Source organism: Haemaphysalis longicornis, unplaced genomic scaffold (genome assembly GCF_048455015.1).
Source record: "Haemaphysalis longicornis isolate Haplotype H1 unplaced genomic scaffold, Haemaphysalis longicornis Haplotype H1 scaffold_4, whole genome shotgun sequence".
In the NCBI taxonomy this organism is placed as follows: domain Eukaryota; kingdom Metazoa; phylum Arthropoda; class Arachnida; order Ixodida; family Ixodidae; genus Haemaphysalis; species Haemaphysalis longicornis.
The window spans coordinates 6391859-6408028 of NW_027526361.1; the positions used below are offsets into that span (position 1 = coordinate 6391859).

The window sequence follows — 16170 nt, forward strand, 5'->3', positions numbered from 1 at the left end:
TGGCCAATCCACCCGGCTGGGTACGTTGGGCTGTCACAGCCAATGTGGAATTTTGATGAGGGGTTTTGGGTTACGTGCAACCAATTGCAATTTCATAGACTGTCGCATCTAAGGACAGCGTTTTTTTTTTTTTTTCAGCCAACTAATGTGTGACTAATGCTCATGCATTAAAACCTTAAGAAATATGACACACTTCAGCCTTAGGAGCATCTTTTATAACTCTGCCATGACACCCTTTCCCCTTGTGATCCTGGGGCTATGACCTGTCAGTTTGCATCCAATACGACTGAAAACACTTCAAAAAGCAGCGCGAACCACGAACTCTGCCGTCTGAGCTGTTTAGTAAGGGCAAACAAGTTATTAGTAATTGCTTGTTCGTTTGACCCCCCCCCCCCCCCCCTTTTTCATTGAGCACGGTTTCTTGGCCAATGCCTCGCGTTGGTACGCGCCGCTTCTTGAAGCTGCCAACCAACATCCACGCAGTTACTGTCGCAGGGGGCACAGGCCTCGCCACTGGGCACCAAATTATGGTCTAGACGAGAGGCATGCGTCAAAATTCAAAGGTAAGAAGCCCGTTCTGCCAACTGCTCGCCAAACAAGTCGGCCACACGTTCGCCCGTACAGCAGGCTGCTCTGGACGACGTCATTCGCCACAAATGCGCATGTTGCTGGAACGCAGAGATCGAGGGCTGCAAGATAAGCTATCTTCTAATCAACGAGAAATAACGGGCTGGTTCATTCGTGCGCAGCATTTAATTAAGCAATGAAACAATGATTCGCAGTTAGGGCAGGATAATAAACCGAATGCGCATCCCAGTTTTCAGAAACTGGCTGTGACGTAAATCATTCGCAGAAAAAAATCGACAGGGATTGCAGGTGCGTACTTCCACGTTAACCTCGTGCGAACCACGGTGCCATGCGAACTACGCGACGTGGATTTTTGCCTACTAGTCCGGCAGGTAACCGTGTTTCGAATTAGACAGCGCGCTGACGAATGCTGTGCGGGGGTCACGCGTATTTTGCAATTCACCTTGAGGAGCACCCTGAGGTTGGAGACGCAGTTCCCGAGTAGAGACGCAAAAATTAGCCCCACGAGATTGCAGAAGCCAGCGGTCTTGCGCACTACGTTATTGCTTCCTGGAGTTTGGCTCAGAATGCTGTTTTCTCTTTGTGATTTTTGGGGAGTCTGCCGCTCAAAAAGCCAACAGCCGTGACAGTTTTTCGGAGGTGGCTGCCCTAAACGAGTTCAACACCTTCCAAACACGTGCTCTACCTTGCGCTCGGGACTAAACGCAGCTGGGTAACGACCTTGCGTCAAGTGGGAACGCAGTCCAGCTATTTCAGCACGTTTCACCAGTAAGTTCGCTTTCTGTGAAGACATTTTGCTCTGTTTTCTTCGAGAGCTTGCGTCACTGGCACCGGAAAGCCTGTTAACGTCACTGCAGGAAGTGAAATAGCTGCTCTTGAGCAAGGAGCGCTACCAGCGCCGACAGGTCTCCGCCAATCACGGTCCAGGTTTGTGATCACGTGACAAAATTCTGATCTTTGATTGTGGCAATCTGCTACTCATCACGAAAGGCTGAGCATTGTCCTCTCTGTCCGTGTGCTGGTGGTGGCAAGGCAGGATGCAGCTTATTTGGTGAACCTTAGGACACAAAGGAAAGTGAATTCGACGCCACTGTGTACGAATGACGCTTTGTTAGGGTGAACGTTGTTCCACTGTGAAATCCCGTCGAAAACTTGTCGCATATACGTGGTGGACGCCATTTTTGCCTCGTCTCGCTGGTGGTGATTGTGCGTTTCGCTCGCAAGAAAGCGTTTGCTACGCTCGTAGGGTGACTTTATGCGGACTGTTTGCCCCTCCTACGGACTTTCCATCGGCACTTCGTATACGGGATATCACATCTGAACCTACGTTTGGTAAGAAAACGTCTATCAGCTGGAGGCGAAGTCAGGCCTAAAACATTGCTACGCCCAGGCATTGTAAGGAGGCCTTCGACATAATGACGCAGCTGTATGTACTAATGGGCGTTAGGAGTATTTTACGTAAGCGAAACATTAACCTGTCTCGTTACAGAGAGGAGAAAAGTATGGGCAGGCTACGCGACGAGCAAGTGTAGGCCTTTTGCGCAGGTTTGAGACTTTCGGGGTCATTCCGGTCCTCTTGACGTGATTGTGCTTATTCCACGACACGCCGATTACCGAGCCGGAGTTCAGGTGCGCTAAATTCCTCGGCCTTTGTGTAGCGTGTGCGGTTACCAATGTCGTTTAAGCGAATGGGGAACTTTTTGACTCGTTAAGCGCGTCTACATTGTGACGCCAACCTTCCTTCGGGAGCTGTGGATTGTGGCCTTGCTGCCTACTCGAACAGCGTTGATCCGTGCAGAGAGCTACTCTCTTGCGTGACGCATTGTTAGACCATAGGGCGGAACGCGCGTCGCTGGATTTTTTGAAGGGCAGAAACGCTGTAAGTGCGTGCTTGAACCCCGTCGATGAGCAAGCGTTTGCTTGTTTCCTTGTTCACGTGCGTTGATGTCGATGGCCGTAAAGTTTTCAGCGGTGTTCACATTTTTCAAGGGCAATGACTCTAAGTTGGTCAGGCTTGTGTGAACGCAGGCTGCGACTTGCAGCTAGCTTTGGTGATTTGGTGCTGCCGTGCCGTTGCCCGATTGGGGCAACCGAGCCATTGTTCAGTCCGATTCACGTGATAATCTTTTGTTCATACGAGTTGCGTCCGACTTGTTGCTGTGTGAGCAGGCTTTTAATGACTGAAAATTCGCTGCCCTCAAGCGTTAGTTTTTCAGTATGCAGCTATTTTCTTGCTCATGGTGAGTTCAGGGACAGGTAAATGTTCGTCGCCCGAGTAACTGTTGACTGAGACGATCCTCACGGGAAGTCCCCCTCCTTTAATAAGGCGAACTCGAGGAAAGTAGTGATGCAAAGGCCTGCACTTCTTTTTCAATAGTACAGTGACATCGACAGTGCAGTGCCCTTGGCTGCGTGATTTCATCTGCACCTTTCCGGGTACTTTGAAGTGTTGTTTTGACTGCTGTGGTGTTAGAACAAGTCTGCACTTTTCACCGTTCAAGTTACTTTGAGTGCGGGCACACAACAAACGCCGATTTATTATTTTGCTTTCACATTACGTCGCGCAGTATTGAAAACAGAAGCCATTTAGTCTGTGCACATGGTTCCTTCATTCATTAAAGTAACCATGACAATAAGTTTGGTCAGTTTGATAGGCTGTCACATTACTATCGTGCCACTTTTGACGTGAACTTCGAACATTCAACCTGCATAATATGGAGAACACGTGCCCAGTTTCTCATTCTGCCCCCACCTTCCCAGGGACTAGTTTGTGAGATTGGTGGCCTCCGACACGAGCCGTCTGCAGTGAGCATAGTTGTGCAGTCGCGTTTTCTGCTTGAATGGCAGTACATGGTAGTTGCGACACTGATTATTGTGTGTTTCGGTAATATCGCCGATCGCACCATCACTGACATGTAGTGAAAAGTTGACAGCTTATCAATATCGGAAACACTTTGAGGAAGGCAGTGACCTCGGGGCCGGAATGTAGTTAAGGAGCGTGCTATGTAAGGCTTTTTTTTTTTTTTCCCCACAGAAAATGAGATTGTTTGCTGTCTTTATGGTCCCTTTAGGTTAACTGTTGACAGCAAACAGTGGTGGAGATAAATGCAGTTAGCGTGTTTAAATGTTGTCTGAGGCAATGTGCATAGCGTCTTGTACTCTTGCCTGAATGGCTGTACACATAGCTTTGCAAGTTTCCAAATTTTAGTGTTTTATGCATGCTGTGTTGACAGCAAGCTAACATGTTCCACCTCATACCAGCCTCCGAAAATAGTGTAGGTAATGAGCTGAGCAGTTGCCGAAGTGTGGAGCAGAGCCTTATGTGCCCTGTGCCCGAAGGGACCTAAAACAATCCACTCCACCCAGCTTTGAAAAATAAAACTTAGGAATATAATTTAGTGCTGCCTTAAAAAAGAAAACCTGCCCAGTACAACAGTAATAAGACTGGGAAAGCTTGAATTCAATCCTAGAGCCTCCGTACACAAGTTGGAGGCGCAGTGGCTTGACCCCATGAAGCCAAACGGTGTCTTCGTTTTAAGTAACGCTCAAGAAGTGTGGTCATGCGTGTAGCCATTGTTAGAGTGATGATGATGATGTTGGCTTGGTGACTGCCCATGTGCGGGGAGCATTTTTTTATGCTAGAATGTTCAAGGGGCCATGAAAACAAAATGCAAGATTGGTTCATTTGAAAGATTGCCTCATTAATATAGCATTGAAACCCACTTTTAATGTAAACTTCACTCAAATAAGCTGTATGATAGGAAACAGGATAGGCATGTGACTTTCTAGCTATTTTTCCTCACTGATCTTTCGTATTATGGGCAGCTTGTTGTGACTGGCCGAGGGTGACAAAATCCAACACAAATTAGCCAGGGATTATAAGCTTGCAGAACCGGCTGTTGCGCTTAAATTTGGTGCACATTCATTTTATAGCAGTAAGAATGGTAGTGTAAACAATGCATTGAAGCTAGTTGCGAAGGGATACGTGAATATAGAATCGCCAGTGTGTACTGTGTGCGCTATGCCGGCCATAGCTGCAGTGCTGTCTGGTGTGTTGGACTTATTTGAACTTTCCTGTCATGCATACCCAATGTTTAATGCAACAATTACTATAAACTAACAAAAAGACACCACGTACAAGTCCGGTCAGAAATGAGTATAATGCAGACAGCAGTCCTTGAGCAGTGTCGTCTCGCCATCTATGAAGGCAGACAGTGTACAAGGCAACAATTCAGACGTTTTGCTGTTTGCAGCAGCCTTAGTCAACATACTAAAGGTTGTTTTAGGCACATTCCCTAAATATGTCATCGCCGACATCACGAAACTCGCAGTTCATTGGGAGAATTCAAGTTGTGGCTTAATTAATTTTTCAGTGAATAAAGCATGGTGTGCTGCTGGACAAGATCTGGGGCACTATGAAACCTCAAAGCTTTTTAATAAAGCAGGCTTGTACTTTGTCTTCATGCCATTCGGCTGTTAGTGCAGGTGACTAATAACATGGCATCACCTGAGCGCAAAAAGTGGGCATAATTATGTATTACGGAACAAAGGCCACATGGACGGTACTCGTATTCAAGTCAAGAGAAATAAATACTGCTGTTGCACAAACTATGCAGTGGGAAGATGGTATAACAGTGGTGCTTGTATTTTTTTTTTTGGTCCCAAATTTTGTGTCATTTGGTTGAGGCCCATTTGACGGGGGAAGCAGGTGCAGTGTCAGTTAAGCAGGACAGACAAAACGGGTACCCGAGGGGGATTGGGTTATGGGCTCCTCGAGGGGGCCTCCTTGGTGGCAGCGCCTGCAAGCACGATTCCCCCCTCCCTGTGACAGGTGCCGTGCGGACGTGACTGGCGACGCTGGGTGGCAGAGGCGGTGCCATGGAGCGGGACACAAACCAGATGTCTCAGAGCGGGGCCCTGTGCCGGTCCGGTTGCGGCTTCTACGGCAGCCCCGCCACGGACGGGCTCTGCTCGCAGTGCTACAAAGACGCCCTCAAGCGCAAGCAGGCGGCCGGCCGGGGCAGCCCCACGGGTACCTCTCCCTTCCTTCTGGCACTACTGGCCGAGCACCTTTGTGCAGTTGCTGCCACCTACTGCTTAAGGCTTGCAGTGTGAAGTGCCCTAATTGAAGAGGGGGGGGGGGTGGCAGAAAGTGTGCAAAAGGACCGTTTTGTAAGGTGTTGCCTGTTGTGTGTCTGGGGCTCAGAGTGATTGACAGCTCAGCAAGCCAAGAGTTCCCCAGCATTAACCAAAACTTGCCAAGCATGCACTCTGTGATATCTGGGCGAGCAATGAGTTGTTGGAAGTCGTGGACTGTGCAGTTGTTGATAGCAGTAGTAAATGAAAAATGCCCTGTGCCTCTTTCCTCCACTTTTTCGCAGCCAAGCGCACCAATAGAATGGAAAAATTTTATTGCGGTTGGGTTTCAGTAGTATTCACAGCTACTTAGCGGAGTAGGTTGGACACTGGCTTGGTGAGTGTGGTGAGGTTATGTGCTGCAACGAGGAAATGCACTGGTGCACTGCACGCGTTATGCACAGCCACTCAGTGGAAGCAATGTGGGGCCTGCAGAATCAAGCATCCACAGTGGGCGAGCGCATGAGTGCGTTCTCAGTTGCGGGCGCCACTTTTGGCAGAGGCGCCGCACATCGGTGACAGCTCCCACTTGGGAGCGCCTTCAGAGTTGGGAGGCCATCACACATAAAAGCGGCTTCAGCTAAGGTCCTGTCTCACGTATATGGAAAGTAATACTGTTACCAGTGACCGAAAAGATGACTCTGCAATTTCAAAAAATGTGATCTCGTGGAATGCTGTCAGTAAATAGTAATTCCGTTTTAAGACGGGTGCGATGACATTGCCGCTTCAGCAGCCGTTCAGCGGTCGCACGGTGTTTGGGAAAACGGCAGTACAGCCTGTTACAATGCGAATTTGGATTAAAGATATTAAGTGTATGCTCTGAAATGAAGCTATGACTGCTGGCATTTATTACGCTAAATTATTCGATGCTATCCTCAAGTGCAATTTAAAAACAGGCATATATTAAGCTTGACCAATTGTAGGTTCAGTTGCCCAAGGGCTCAAGCTGTCTCGCTGTGCAAGTTACTATGGCTCAGAAATCCGAAAATTATGGCTCCACAATTGTATTTACGAAAAGAAAAAAATCTTGTGGCACGACCTTCACGTCAGATTGGGGTGGAAAACCAGGCACTGTGCTTTGTTTAAAGTGACGACGAGAGGCTTGCATGGTTCGACGTTGACTTCACCTAAATTCAAGACATGACACAAAAACCAGGGCTCGGTGGAGTGTCCCACCAAAAACTACTCGCGAAGCAATCGTCATGACAATAAAGACGGCCAAGATATGTAGAGTTAGCCGTCAGCCACTTTCGGTATTTAATTGCGGAAATAAGTGTGTTGACCACAGAGCAGCAGTATTCAAAGGCGTCAAATTGCTCAGTGTTCGTATAAACACTGAATTTAAGCGAGGCATGATGCGCCTCCAGGAAACCTGCTGGCTTGATCGACTACACGTTCTTCGGGGACATTAGAGAGTTTTAGCATAGCTCCGTCCGCTAACGCTACGTCGGCGGGTAGCGGGGCCCAACAGGGCAGGCGCAAATTCGTTCAGGTAGGGGAGATTAGTTCCGGGAGCCAGCCTTCTCCATGCCCACGCGCGCATTTCTCCTCATCCTCCTTAACCTCCTCCCCGCGCGCATGCGCAGTAGGGTCCCGCTATCCCACCGCCGTAGCGTGAGCCTCCACTAGCCGCTATGCTAAAACTCTCTATTGAGCCATCACTGAAGGTCTATAAATACGTCTTTTGTTGGTTGATGCACTTGCGACTGCTTCACTTTTCGTCGACTCTGGTCAGCCAGTTTAATATTTGAACCTATTACTGTCACGGGTGGTGATGACTAGCTGCAAGAATATTCAGTTAAGAAACGTACCTTTCTATCAAAAATTGGCAGTGACGTTCACTAAATGCAAGGGGCGGTTAAAACCAAATATCTATATAGTGTGGCAGGGAGTGTCAGTTTGTGTCCTTCACAAAGGAAGGCTTAGTGAGCCACATGCACTAGCCGTCTGGCTGTGCAAACTGGTACGTGCATCTATGGAAAAAACCTCTAGAATCCAAGCAACTACAGCACTGAGGGGAAATTTTCAGGCTTTTTTGTGTTGCGTGTTGTTGTGCCTCACAGACGGCCCCAGCCTTGGAATGTGTCGGGCGTTCCTAAGAAGGCCACTGAAATCAAAAAATGTCTTTCCTGCCACCTGTCCCGTTCAGTGAAGTTTTCCTCCTCCTACTCTTCTTTCTTACAAAGTTCTTTTGCTTGTAAGATCCACTGGGGTTTCCTCTGGGGAAGAGATTTATAACTGTGCTACACAGAAACTTTCATTTGACAGTTGGCTAGTTTTTCAAAAGTGTGCCCGGTATGAAGACAATGCACCACACGATAAACAATCCGTTCGAAGGCCTCCAGGAGCCGTTTAAAGAGGTATTGCTGTGTTGGAAAATTCAGAAAGCATGGAGCTCCTTTTACAAGTTGCCCAATTTTTTACCCGTTAATAATTTGCAGCAATTTAATGCTAGTAATATGACTTGCTTCTTAATTTTGAGCAACCGGAGAAATTACCGAGAAAAAAAACCTAGGGGCTGTTAGTGAAATTTTTAAGTCTACACAAGTAGCAGCGCTTCAAAGCAGCCGCCGTGGTTTTTTCACCGATGACCAGTGCCAGGGCCGTCGCTGTGGTGGAAAAGAAAACTGGGCACATTTGGCTGGCCGGACCTTGTTTCCATCAAGTGGCCGTGCTTTGTGTGTGCTCCTTTCCAGATGGAGAGAAAGCAAGAGTAGTCTTGATCTTGCTCATCCTTTATTTCATATTCTTGTCCTTAGTGCTGGCACCATTAACAGGAGCTGTAGATAAGGCTGTATGTGTATAGGTATGACCCATTAATGAATCGGAACCACTGAGTGAAAGACAGCCCTGTATCCTCATTGGTGTCTCTGTCTGTCTTTGCTGCCACAGGCAGTTCCCTGTTAGTGATAATCTAGCTATCTGCTAGGCTTTTTCTTACCGAGCTGTGACACATTTCCTGGCTCTCTTCTGCCTTGAGATTACGCTGTGCCACTTGTGCCTGCAAACAGCGCTCTTGTTTTCAGTCTCACCCAGGCACCTATGCCTCTCTCACAGCCCCGTGCATGTTAGCTAGCTTCTCAAACTGCTCCGTCGGGACGCACATTGACATTGCTTGGGAACAGTTGCTGGCACTGCTTAGTTACTTCTCATGATCAGCCTACACGTAGCCACTGCTCCATGGTGCAGTTTGCCTGTCATTGGGAAAGGAGCAGCAATGTCAGAAAACTTAAACTGAAAGCACCTAACTGTACCATTTATTTATTTATTCGGATAACTGCCCACAAACAGCGTGATGGCTTCAGCATGGTGCACAGAAGAAAGGAAGGTGTGTATGGTAGAGAAGCAAGAGCATAAGAAATGAAAATGACATCAATGGAACAGACGTTACACGTGGCTGAATCACATTATTTTACAGCACAAAAGAGCACACTTGGGCTTTGCACTCATTTTTGACGATACTTAGATCATGTGCTTCAAGTGAGTTGTACAGGAGTTGCATTCTCTGGGTAGGACTTTTATGATTGACAGCAGGATAAAATAGTGGCGAGGAAGCATTTGAATGATTTGACCACACTTGGCACATGCGGGGCTTTAACTATGGGTAGGTGTAGTTGAGCTAAGAGGAAGTGATTGTAGGCACATCTGCAATTTTTTTAAATGTTTGGCATGGCTTTGGCAGCCCCCTTGAGAATAAGTATATTGGGCTTAAATGTATGCAAATGAAGTGATTGTACTGTTGCCATGCAGATCAGTGCATGGCTACTGGGTGGCTTTGCGTGGCCGTCCCGGTGGTGTGACGCAAGTTCGTGCATTCACATGCCTGGGGATTAGTCTGTTTCAAGCGCACTTTGTGTTCATGCAGGGCTGGCGTAATGCAGGAATGCATTTTCAATCCCCGGAACAAACCTATTTTCAGTGCTATTGCATCTTGGAAATGTGTCTGGAAAATTGTCAGAAACAGCTTTATATTTAATGTAATTGTCTTATAGGTAGTAGCCAGAAACAGTATGCCAAATTAAAAAATGAACTGAAAACTTACCGGAACTCCCCAAGACAGATGTGATTTGTCCAGAGGTACTCTGCACTGTAACGTTTAATGAAAGCATTGCATGTGTTATCTTTGCAGTTACATGAAGTGCGTAGTGTCCGTGGTAGCAATCTGCTATCCAAAAGCACAAGCACGTTGTTAACCTGGAGAGTTGCAGGGTTCTCATTCAATGCTTTGCACAAAGTAAAAAGTAAGGCAAGTGTAGAGCTGTCACTGTGGTTCATTTTGGTGGATATTGGGCGTCCCGTCACGGATTTTAGTGTTGAATGCCGTTTGTGCTTTTTCACGGTTAGTGCTGTGCTTGTTGACGATATGCTCACGGAGCTGTGCTGGGTCTTGCTGATCATTGCCATATTAAGAGTGCTGTCTTGTTTGGGGTGGGTGACAGGGGTGTCTGCGCCCCTTGGGAACGCTGCAGCGTCTTCGTCCAGTGAGAGTGCCTCTTCGCCCAGCATCGCAGCCGTGTCCGAGTCTGCCCTAAACACAGCCAGCCCTACAGTTCCTCCCGTCGTGGCCTCCACCTCCAAAGATGCGGCCGTCAGCGAGGTGAGTCGCCACTCCTGTTGGCTGACAGCCTGGTTGGCTCCACTTGCCTCATTGCTGCCGTAGTAGACAAGTGGAAGGGGTACGTTGAGGATGTGCTGTGATGTAGTTCCACATGCCAGTGTGGTGTCCTGTGAGCACAGCCGCTTGCAGCTTGAGTTTCACAACTTCAGACATGTGAGCTGCCTGTCGTAAACGTACTTCCTTCCAGGAATGAGAGCTTTTCATTGGGCCCACGAATAAATGGGCAAGCAGGTAAAAAAAAAAGCAACGCTCGCAGTAGGGCTCTTACTGCAAATAAAGTGGTTAACAAAGGAGCTTCATCACTCCTCAAACGAGACTAGATGGACCACGCTGAATGTAGCAGCTGCAGTACAACATGCTAGGCCTTATGGACATATAAAAACTGATCTCACCAGGACATTTAAATTGTACTATAAAATTGTGGACCCAAGGTGGAATGACAGTCTCATGGGGAACATTTCAGGTGACTTGGGGTACTGACAAAATTCCGGCATAACATACGTGTGAGTGCCCTAAATATCAAGTCTTAAATGGCTTGTGGCTTCTTGCTATGAGAGATTCTTCTAGCTTTGCTGCCAGAGCTGTGTGAATATCTGCAGTATGCTGTGCTCGTAAACGTGCTACTGGCTCTTTGTTGCTGAGCACACGTGATGGATTGGCAACGTTCGGCACCACAGCACTCCTCCCCCCCCAGCTTGCCTGTTGCAAGTGTAAACACTGTGAGGGTGCTTTCTAAGCTTGGGGGAGAGTGCGTATTGGGGTAGGGAACCTGGGTGAGCACAGGGGTGGGTGTATTATGATCACATTGGGTAATTGGGCTGGATTGGAAGTGAACTTGCGGCCGCTGTGTGGAAATAGAAGTATATCTCGCCCACTTTTACTTGCATGCATGTCTCTTCTTTCTCTTTCAATTGGATCAATTAACAAGCCATATCTGTGTCATTTTACGTGATTCTATCTTATCAACAATACTAAGACCAAAATGCATATGAGCAAGAAAGAAAAGTGTTCAGTTGTATAAAAACATTAAATGTTTGTTCAAAATGACAGAAAAAAAAATTCTGAAGCCTAGTTTGAGGCACATTCTTTCGGCAGGAAATAATTCCAGTGCCCACTTCCCGTGCTAATCTTCTTGGCCGCGTAACGTGGCTGCACAGAGCCGAGACGCTAGGCGTGCCCTGCCAGTGTGTGCGTGTGCCTGTGCCCCTGTGCGTGCGTGCTGTGAAGGGAGAGAGTAGCTGATACCCTGTCTTTGTATGGGTCCTCTAAGGCCTGTTGCTTGTTGCAGAAGGCAGACCTGAACCTGGATGCATGTGGTGCGGCGTCAAAATCGGCCGAGAGTGTGACCTCCGAAACAGGCAGCCAGCAGGACGACCAGAAGGACCAGAAGAAGAAGAAGAACCGGTGTAGGATATGCCGCAAAAAAGTGGGCCTCACCGGTGAGTGGTGGTGCACCTCCGCTTGGGGGTCTGACGAGGCCTGTGCTTCATTCGTCTCGTGTTTTATGTGTGCGTGCAGTGACTCGGTGTAGGTGTTGGTGATAGTCGTGGGCTGCCTAGGTGCGAAAATTTTGATGGTCACCCCATTGAGGGTCGGCTAAAGTGAAAGAATGCTCAACAGGCTCATACGTGTCCCTGGGATTCAACACAGAAGTGTGAGGCATATTTGAGGCAAAGTGTGGATACATTTGTACTGGCATTGTTCTAATTAAGAATACTCTAATAGCAGGGGTGAGACAGCTGCGCATATTGCGCAGATTTGATACAAATTTGTTTTCCTGCGCCAGGCTGCTCCAAAAGCTTGAAAATCGCAAAAATTGCACCAAACTGCTCCAAAACAGTCTGAGAGCCAAGGATTTTAACGCTCCCGTCAGTTCCAGTGCAGAGAAATGCTTACTGACGGCATAATTTTCCAGCACCCCCAAGGTGATGCTGTTTGTAAAGGTTTAATTGATTGATCATTCCATGAAAAACCTGCTTAAAATTGTCCCCGAGGTAGTTTTTTTCGAAAGTCACAATGTCAGGTTGCACATGTTATATTCTGTGCGTTTTTAAAATTTTCCCATTGAAAACCATTGCAAAGTCCTGTAGAAAAAATGCTTAGTTGTACGTAGGTGTCAAACCGCTTGTGCAAGTTGATGAAAAAACGGCAATTTTTGGAGCGCTGTATCTCCGGAACGACATTACTGGGCAGTGTGATGAAGATATGAAAACGTGGCCGCCGGGCAAAGCAGTTCCTTGTGGTTCAGGCAGAGCGCTCTTCGCCAATTTCTACCTTGGTTTTAGTTATGGGGGTGGCTGGGTTTACATTTGGTCGTTTGATCGGTTGCTGGAAGGGGCGCGACTCAAAAGACGGGAGCTCATCAAAAACAACATGGCGCCTGCGAATTCGCCGTGTTTCGGCCTTGAGTGTGAGGCCGGTATGTGCTTGAAGTGAAATTTCGGACTCATTGCGGTGTTATAAAACACTGAGTTATTGATGCCTTTCCCAGCGGACTTGCGAGCGACGGGAATGGGACGATCGACGCTGCAGAAGTGGCGGCACAGGCTACATCGCCGCAAAATGTTCAAGCAGTCTTCGATAGCGGGACGGGCTATTATTGCACGCTAGTAATAATGGTTCATTTATCTGAAGTGAAATTTATTGCCAAAAGAAGGGAGGTGGATAAACATACCAACGTTATTTATTGCCAAAAGAAGGGAGGTGGATAAACATACCAACGTTACTGAGATTACGATCGTAGTGAACATGCACCTTGGGGATTGAAATGGGAGGGCTGGTGGGGTGCGACGACTGTGACCTCGCTTTGGCCGTGGCTCTACACTTGTGCATAAAGATGAGTCTGCATAGGATTACAAAAGTAACAATTTTGGCATTCACATGATAATAAAAATGCCTTACGATCGCTTAGTTTTTCAATTCGATATTAATTATCAATGGAACTCCACGCTATCTATGCATAGAGCCAAAAATGGCTAGTAAAAAGGTAGTGCAGTTCGTACCTTGTGATACTCTGGTAGAAAAAACTTTATTGAAATGCTGTTTCAGTGTTATGTGTGTTCAAAATCAATTAAAAAGTGCACTTTTCACCCGTGAGTTGCCAAAAATTTGATTTTTCTGGCTCCTAAGGTGATATAATAAGTGTCGTTCTTCTGCTCCAAATCAAGGTTCTTCTGCTGCAAAATTGATATTTCGCTGCTCCAAAAACTGCTCTTAAATCTGATTAAGCTTCTCACCCCTGTAATAGCAATTAGAAAAAACTTGTTAGAGAGGTTGTCAAGGCTCACCTGTTAACATTCCTATGGGATATTCTACTACATGACCCATGGGGTTAAAGCTAAAAGAAGCTAACTAGGACATTAGGAACATTTTCATGGATTTGTAAAACTTCGTATGGGTGCACGATGGTTTGTAAGCCTGTGGGTCATGAAGTAGTCAGTCCCAGGAATGTGATTAGGTGAGTCCCTCTTAAGCAGAAGATGGTGGCCTGTGCTGTTCCAAACAGAACAGAAAGAAAACACGAAAAGCAAGGGAGCAGTGCGAATGCAAAAAGACATTAACTGAGCAAATCTCCATTGCTTTGATCATGGGAGGAGCGAGAGGGTGGTGAGTGAAGGTCTTTGGTCATTTGCAGGGGAGCCAGCAGACACATGGCCAGTTTTTCTTTAGAGGCAGGTTACTGTGGGCACGGGGAAGGCCACAGGTTGGCCTGGCCACCTCACCTTGACACTTTTTTTTTTTTCTTCCTTGGTTCCCCCCCCCCCCCCCCCCCCCTGTTGTGCAGGCTTCCAGTGTCGCTGTGGGGGCCTCTTCTGCAGCCTGCATAGATACTCCAATGAGCACGACTGCACGTTTGACTATAAGGAAATGGGTGCCCAGGAGATCCGAAAGAACAATCCCGTGGTCGTTGGGGACAAGATTCAGAAGATTTGAGGAGGGCCCCCTCCCCACAAGTGTAGTAGGGTGCTGCATCCTGTCTTGGCCCCTGGGGTGGAGAGAGAGAGGGCAGAAGAAGAAGAAAAGGCGTTGCGCAAGCCAGTTTGCAGCCAAGTTCTCTCTTTTCACGCTCCTTCTCCTTGTTTTCTGGTTTCCTTTTTTTTTTTTTTTTTTCTCCACCATCGCCAGCCACTGCTGCCATTGCTGCCGCCACCGTCATAAGTCACATGACACCCCTCCCCCCCCCCCCTTTTTTTTTTTTTTTTTCGAACCAGTGATTGCGAACTACTTGTGTGCATCTTCTGCTGTCTGTTTGCTAGTGCTACTACTGCTCTTTCTCTACTCTCTTCCACTTGACATGGTTTTAGCAGGAACAAAAGCAGGCCAAGAAGTGTTAGGTACATTAAAAAATTCATAGCGTGCCCACTCTCCGGAGCACTGTTGTAAAGACCTTTTCTTTCTTTCTTTTTTTTTTTTTTTTCTTTCTCTGCACGTCTTGCTTTATTCTCTCTTGTTTTGTGTGGAAGGATTGCCTTTTTTAATTGGAGCATGTGTGTACATGAGTGTGGATGTGTGTGTGTGTGCGGTGCTGTGCGTGTGCACGTGACAAGAGTGACTTGTTCGCTGCGCAGTTGTTCCCTTCCCCCCGTGCTTACTAAAGTGTAACTTCATTGGTGGACGCATTCTGTCTCCTTTCTTTATCAGTGCTGTGGGCTGTGGAGGCGTTTGCCTCGTGGAAAAGGAAACGTTGGTAGTGCACTTCAGTCTTCTGTTTGGTAGCCCCAGAGCCATGGCAGCGTGCTGCCATGTGCCGACTGGATTGCACTTTTTTGCGTATTGTTGGCAAGTTATTTACTTTACATTCTCAGTTTGTTGTTTCTTCGACGAATTGTGGAAGCTATGCATTGTGACGAGGGCTGCTGGATTGTTGCAGCTTCTTCAACATCTGGAGTTTTGTGCAGTGAGCCACAGTTTAATGTGCAAGGTGTTTTCTCTCCAAGCTAAAGTCTACTGGTTGCAAGCACTCGAGTGCTCGTTTGTCGTTTAAAGCAGAGACTGGCTATAAACACTACCGGTGAACTTGTAAGTTCTGTGTAGTGCTTGGCTTGAGAGTAGAGAGCAGTTTTTTCTGGGGGCACTGCAGTTTTGTTTCTTATGCTGTGAACTGGAAGCTTTCTGCATGGTTTGTAGCCAGATGAGGTTTTTTTTTTTTTTTTTTTTTTACTCTTTGACCTTGGCGGTACAAAACTAGCACAGTAAAATCTGCCTGTACTTTATTTTTCCCTGTGTGTGCATGTGTGTGAGTGCTGTAGGGCGCTAAGGCCGGTAATTCACTTGGGTACTGGTAAAATTATACTGTGCAGTGGTAACTGTCATGATTTTCTTTTTCTAGTAATAGGCAGTGGTTACTGGATGCAGAGACCACTTTGTATTATATCTTCTTGTACAAATAAACATTTCGAAATCACTTGGCCCATCTGTCTACATACATGCCTCCCAATATGGGTGGGTTCTGGGTTCCAAGAGTATAAAAAGATGCATGGAGCTGTTTGGAACTTTTATTTTGCACTGTTTGTTTGCCTTCTGACAAGAACCTTCCATGTGTACAGTTTCTTCCCGGTTGGTAACATTAATTTAAAAGTACTGTAGAAGGGCGCAGCAGCAGTGTTAGGGTTGGCTGGTAGTTTTTTGTCCAGTCATACATTGTCAGCAGCTAATACGGTGGAAGGGTCTTGGTTTCTAAAGCTTAGTTTTTAATATGTATTGGGGGCTCTTCAAAGTAGAACGGCCAGGCTAATCACAGCACATGCCTGTGGTGCCAACATCGCATCCTGTGATCCTTGTCCGAGTGTGGCCAGGGAATTGCACACAGCATAGTTTTCTCTTCCTCT

At 47.0% G+C, this 16170-nt stretch overlaps 1 protein-coding gene and 1 long non-coding RNA gene across 5 annotated transcripts in view; one reads left to right on the forward strand and one right to left on the reverse strand.

Moving 5' to 3' along the window:
- The window catches only part of LOC144178176 (uncharacterized), a 29142-nt gene extending 27709 nt beyond the window's left edge, over window positions 1–1433 (reverse strand). The window contains exon 1 of the long non-coding RNA XR_013323963.1: window positions 1031–1433. This is a non-coding gene — a long non-coding RNA (uncharacterized LOC144178176). The remainder of the gene's footprint in view (window positions 1–1030) is intronic.
- On the forward strand, window positions 726–15746 carry LOC144178174 (AN1-type zinc finger protein 6-like). Of its 4 annotated transcripts, none has more exons than XM_077705798.1 (5): window positions 726–876; window positions 5420–5620; window positions 10164–10321; window positions 11613–11781; window positions 14127–15746. In XM_077705798.1, exons 2-5 carry the CDS (start codon window positions 5467–5469, stop codon window positions 14273–14275), a joined length of 630 nt encoding a protein of 209 aa, XP_077561924.1. In that variant the 5' UTR covers window positions 726–876; window positions 5420–5466; the 3' UTR covers window positions 14276–15746. The 4 variants fall into 4 exon arrangements, with proteins under 4 accessions (XP_077561924.1, XP_077561925.1, XP_077561926.1 ...); XM_077705799.1 differs by having other exon boundaries at window positions 826–959; XM_077705800.1 differs by lacking the exon at window positions 726–876 and adding an exon at window positions 1542–1920 and having other exon boundaries at window positions 11631–11781.
- The last annotated feature ends 424 nt before the right edge of the window (window positions 15747–16170 follow it).

Excerpts from the sequence above, each read along its gene's own strand:
- LOC144178174 (XM_077705798.1), top strand. The coding sequence starts at position 5,467 with ATGGAGCGGGACACAAACCAGATGTCTCAGAGCGGGGCCCTGTGCCGG. Across the intron at positions 10,322-11,612 it reads AAGATGCGGCCGTCAGCGAG|GCCTGTTGCTTGTTGCAGAA; the intron begins GTGAGTCGCCAC and ends GGGTCCTCTAAG. Across the intron at positions 11,782-14,126 it reads CAAAAAAGTGGGCCTCACCG|GCTTCCAGTGTCGCTGTGGG; the intron begins GTGAGTGGTGGT and ends CCTGTTGTGCAG.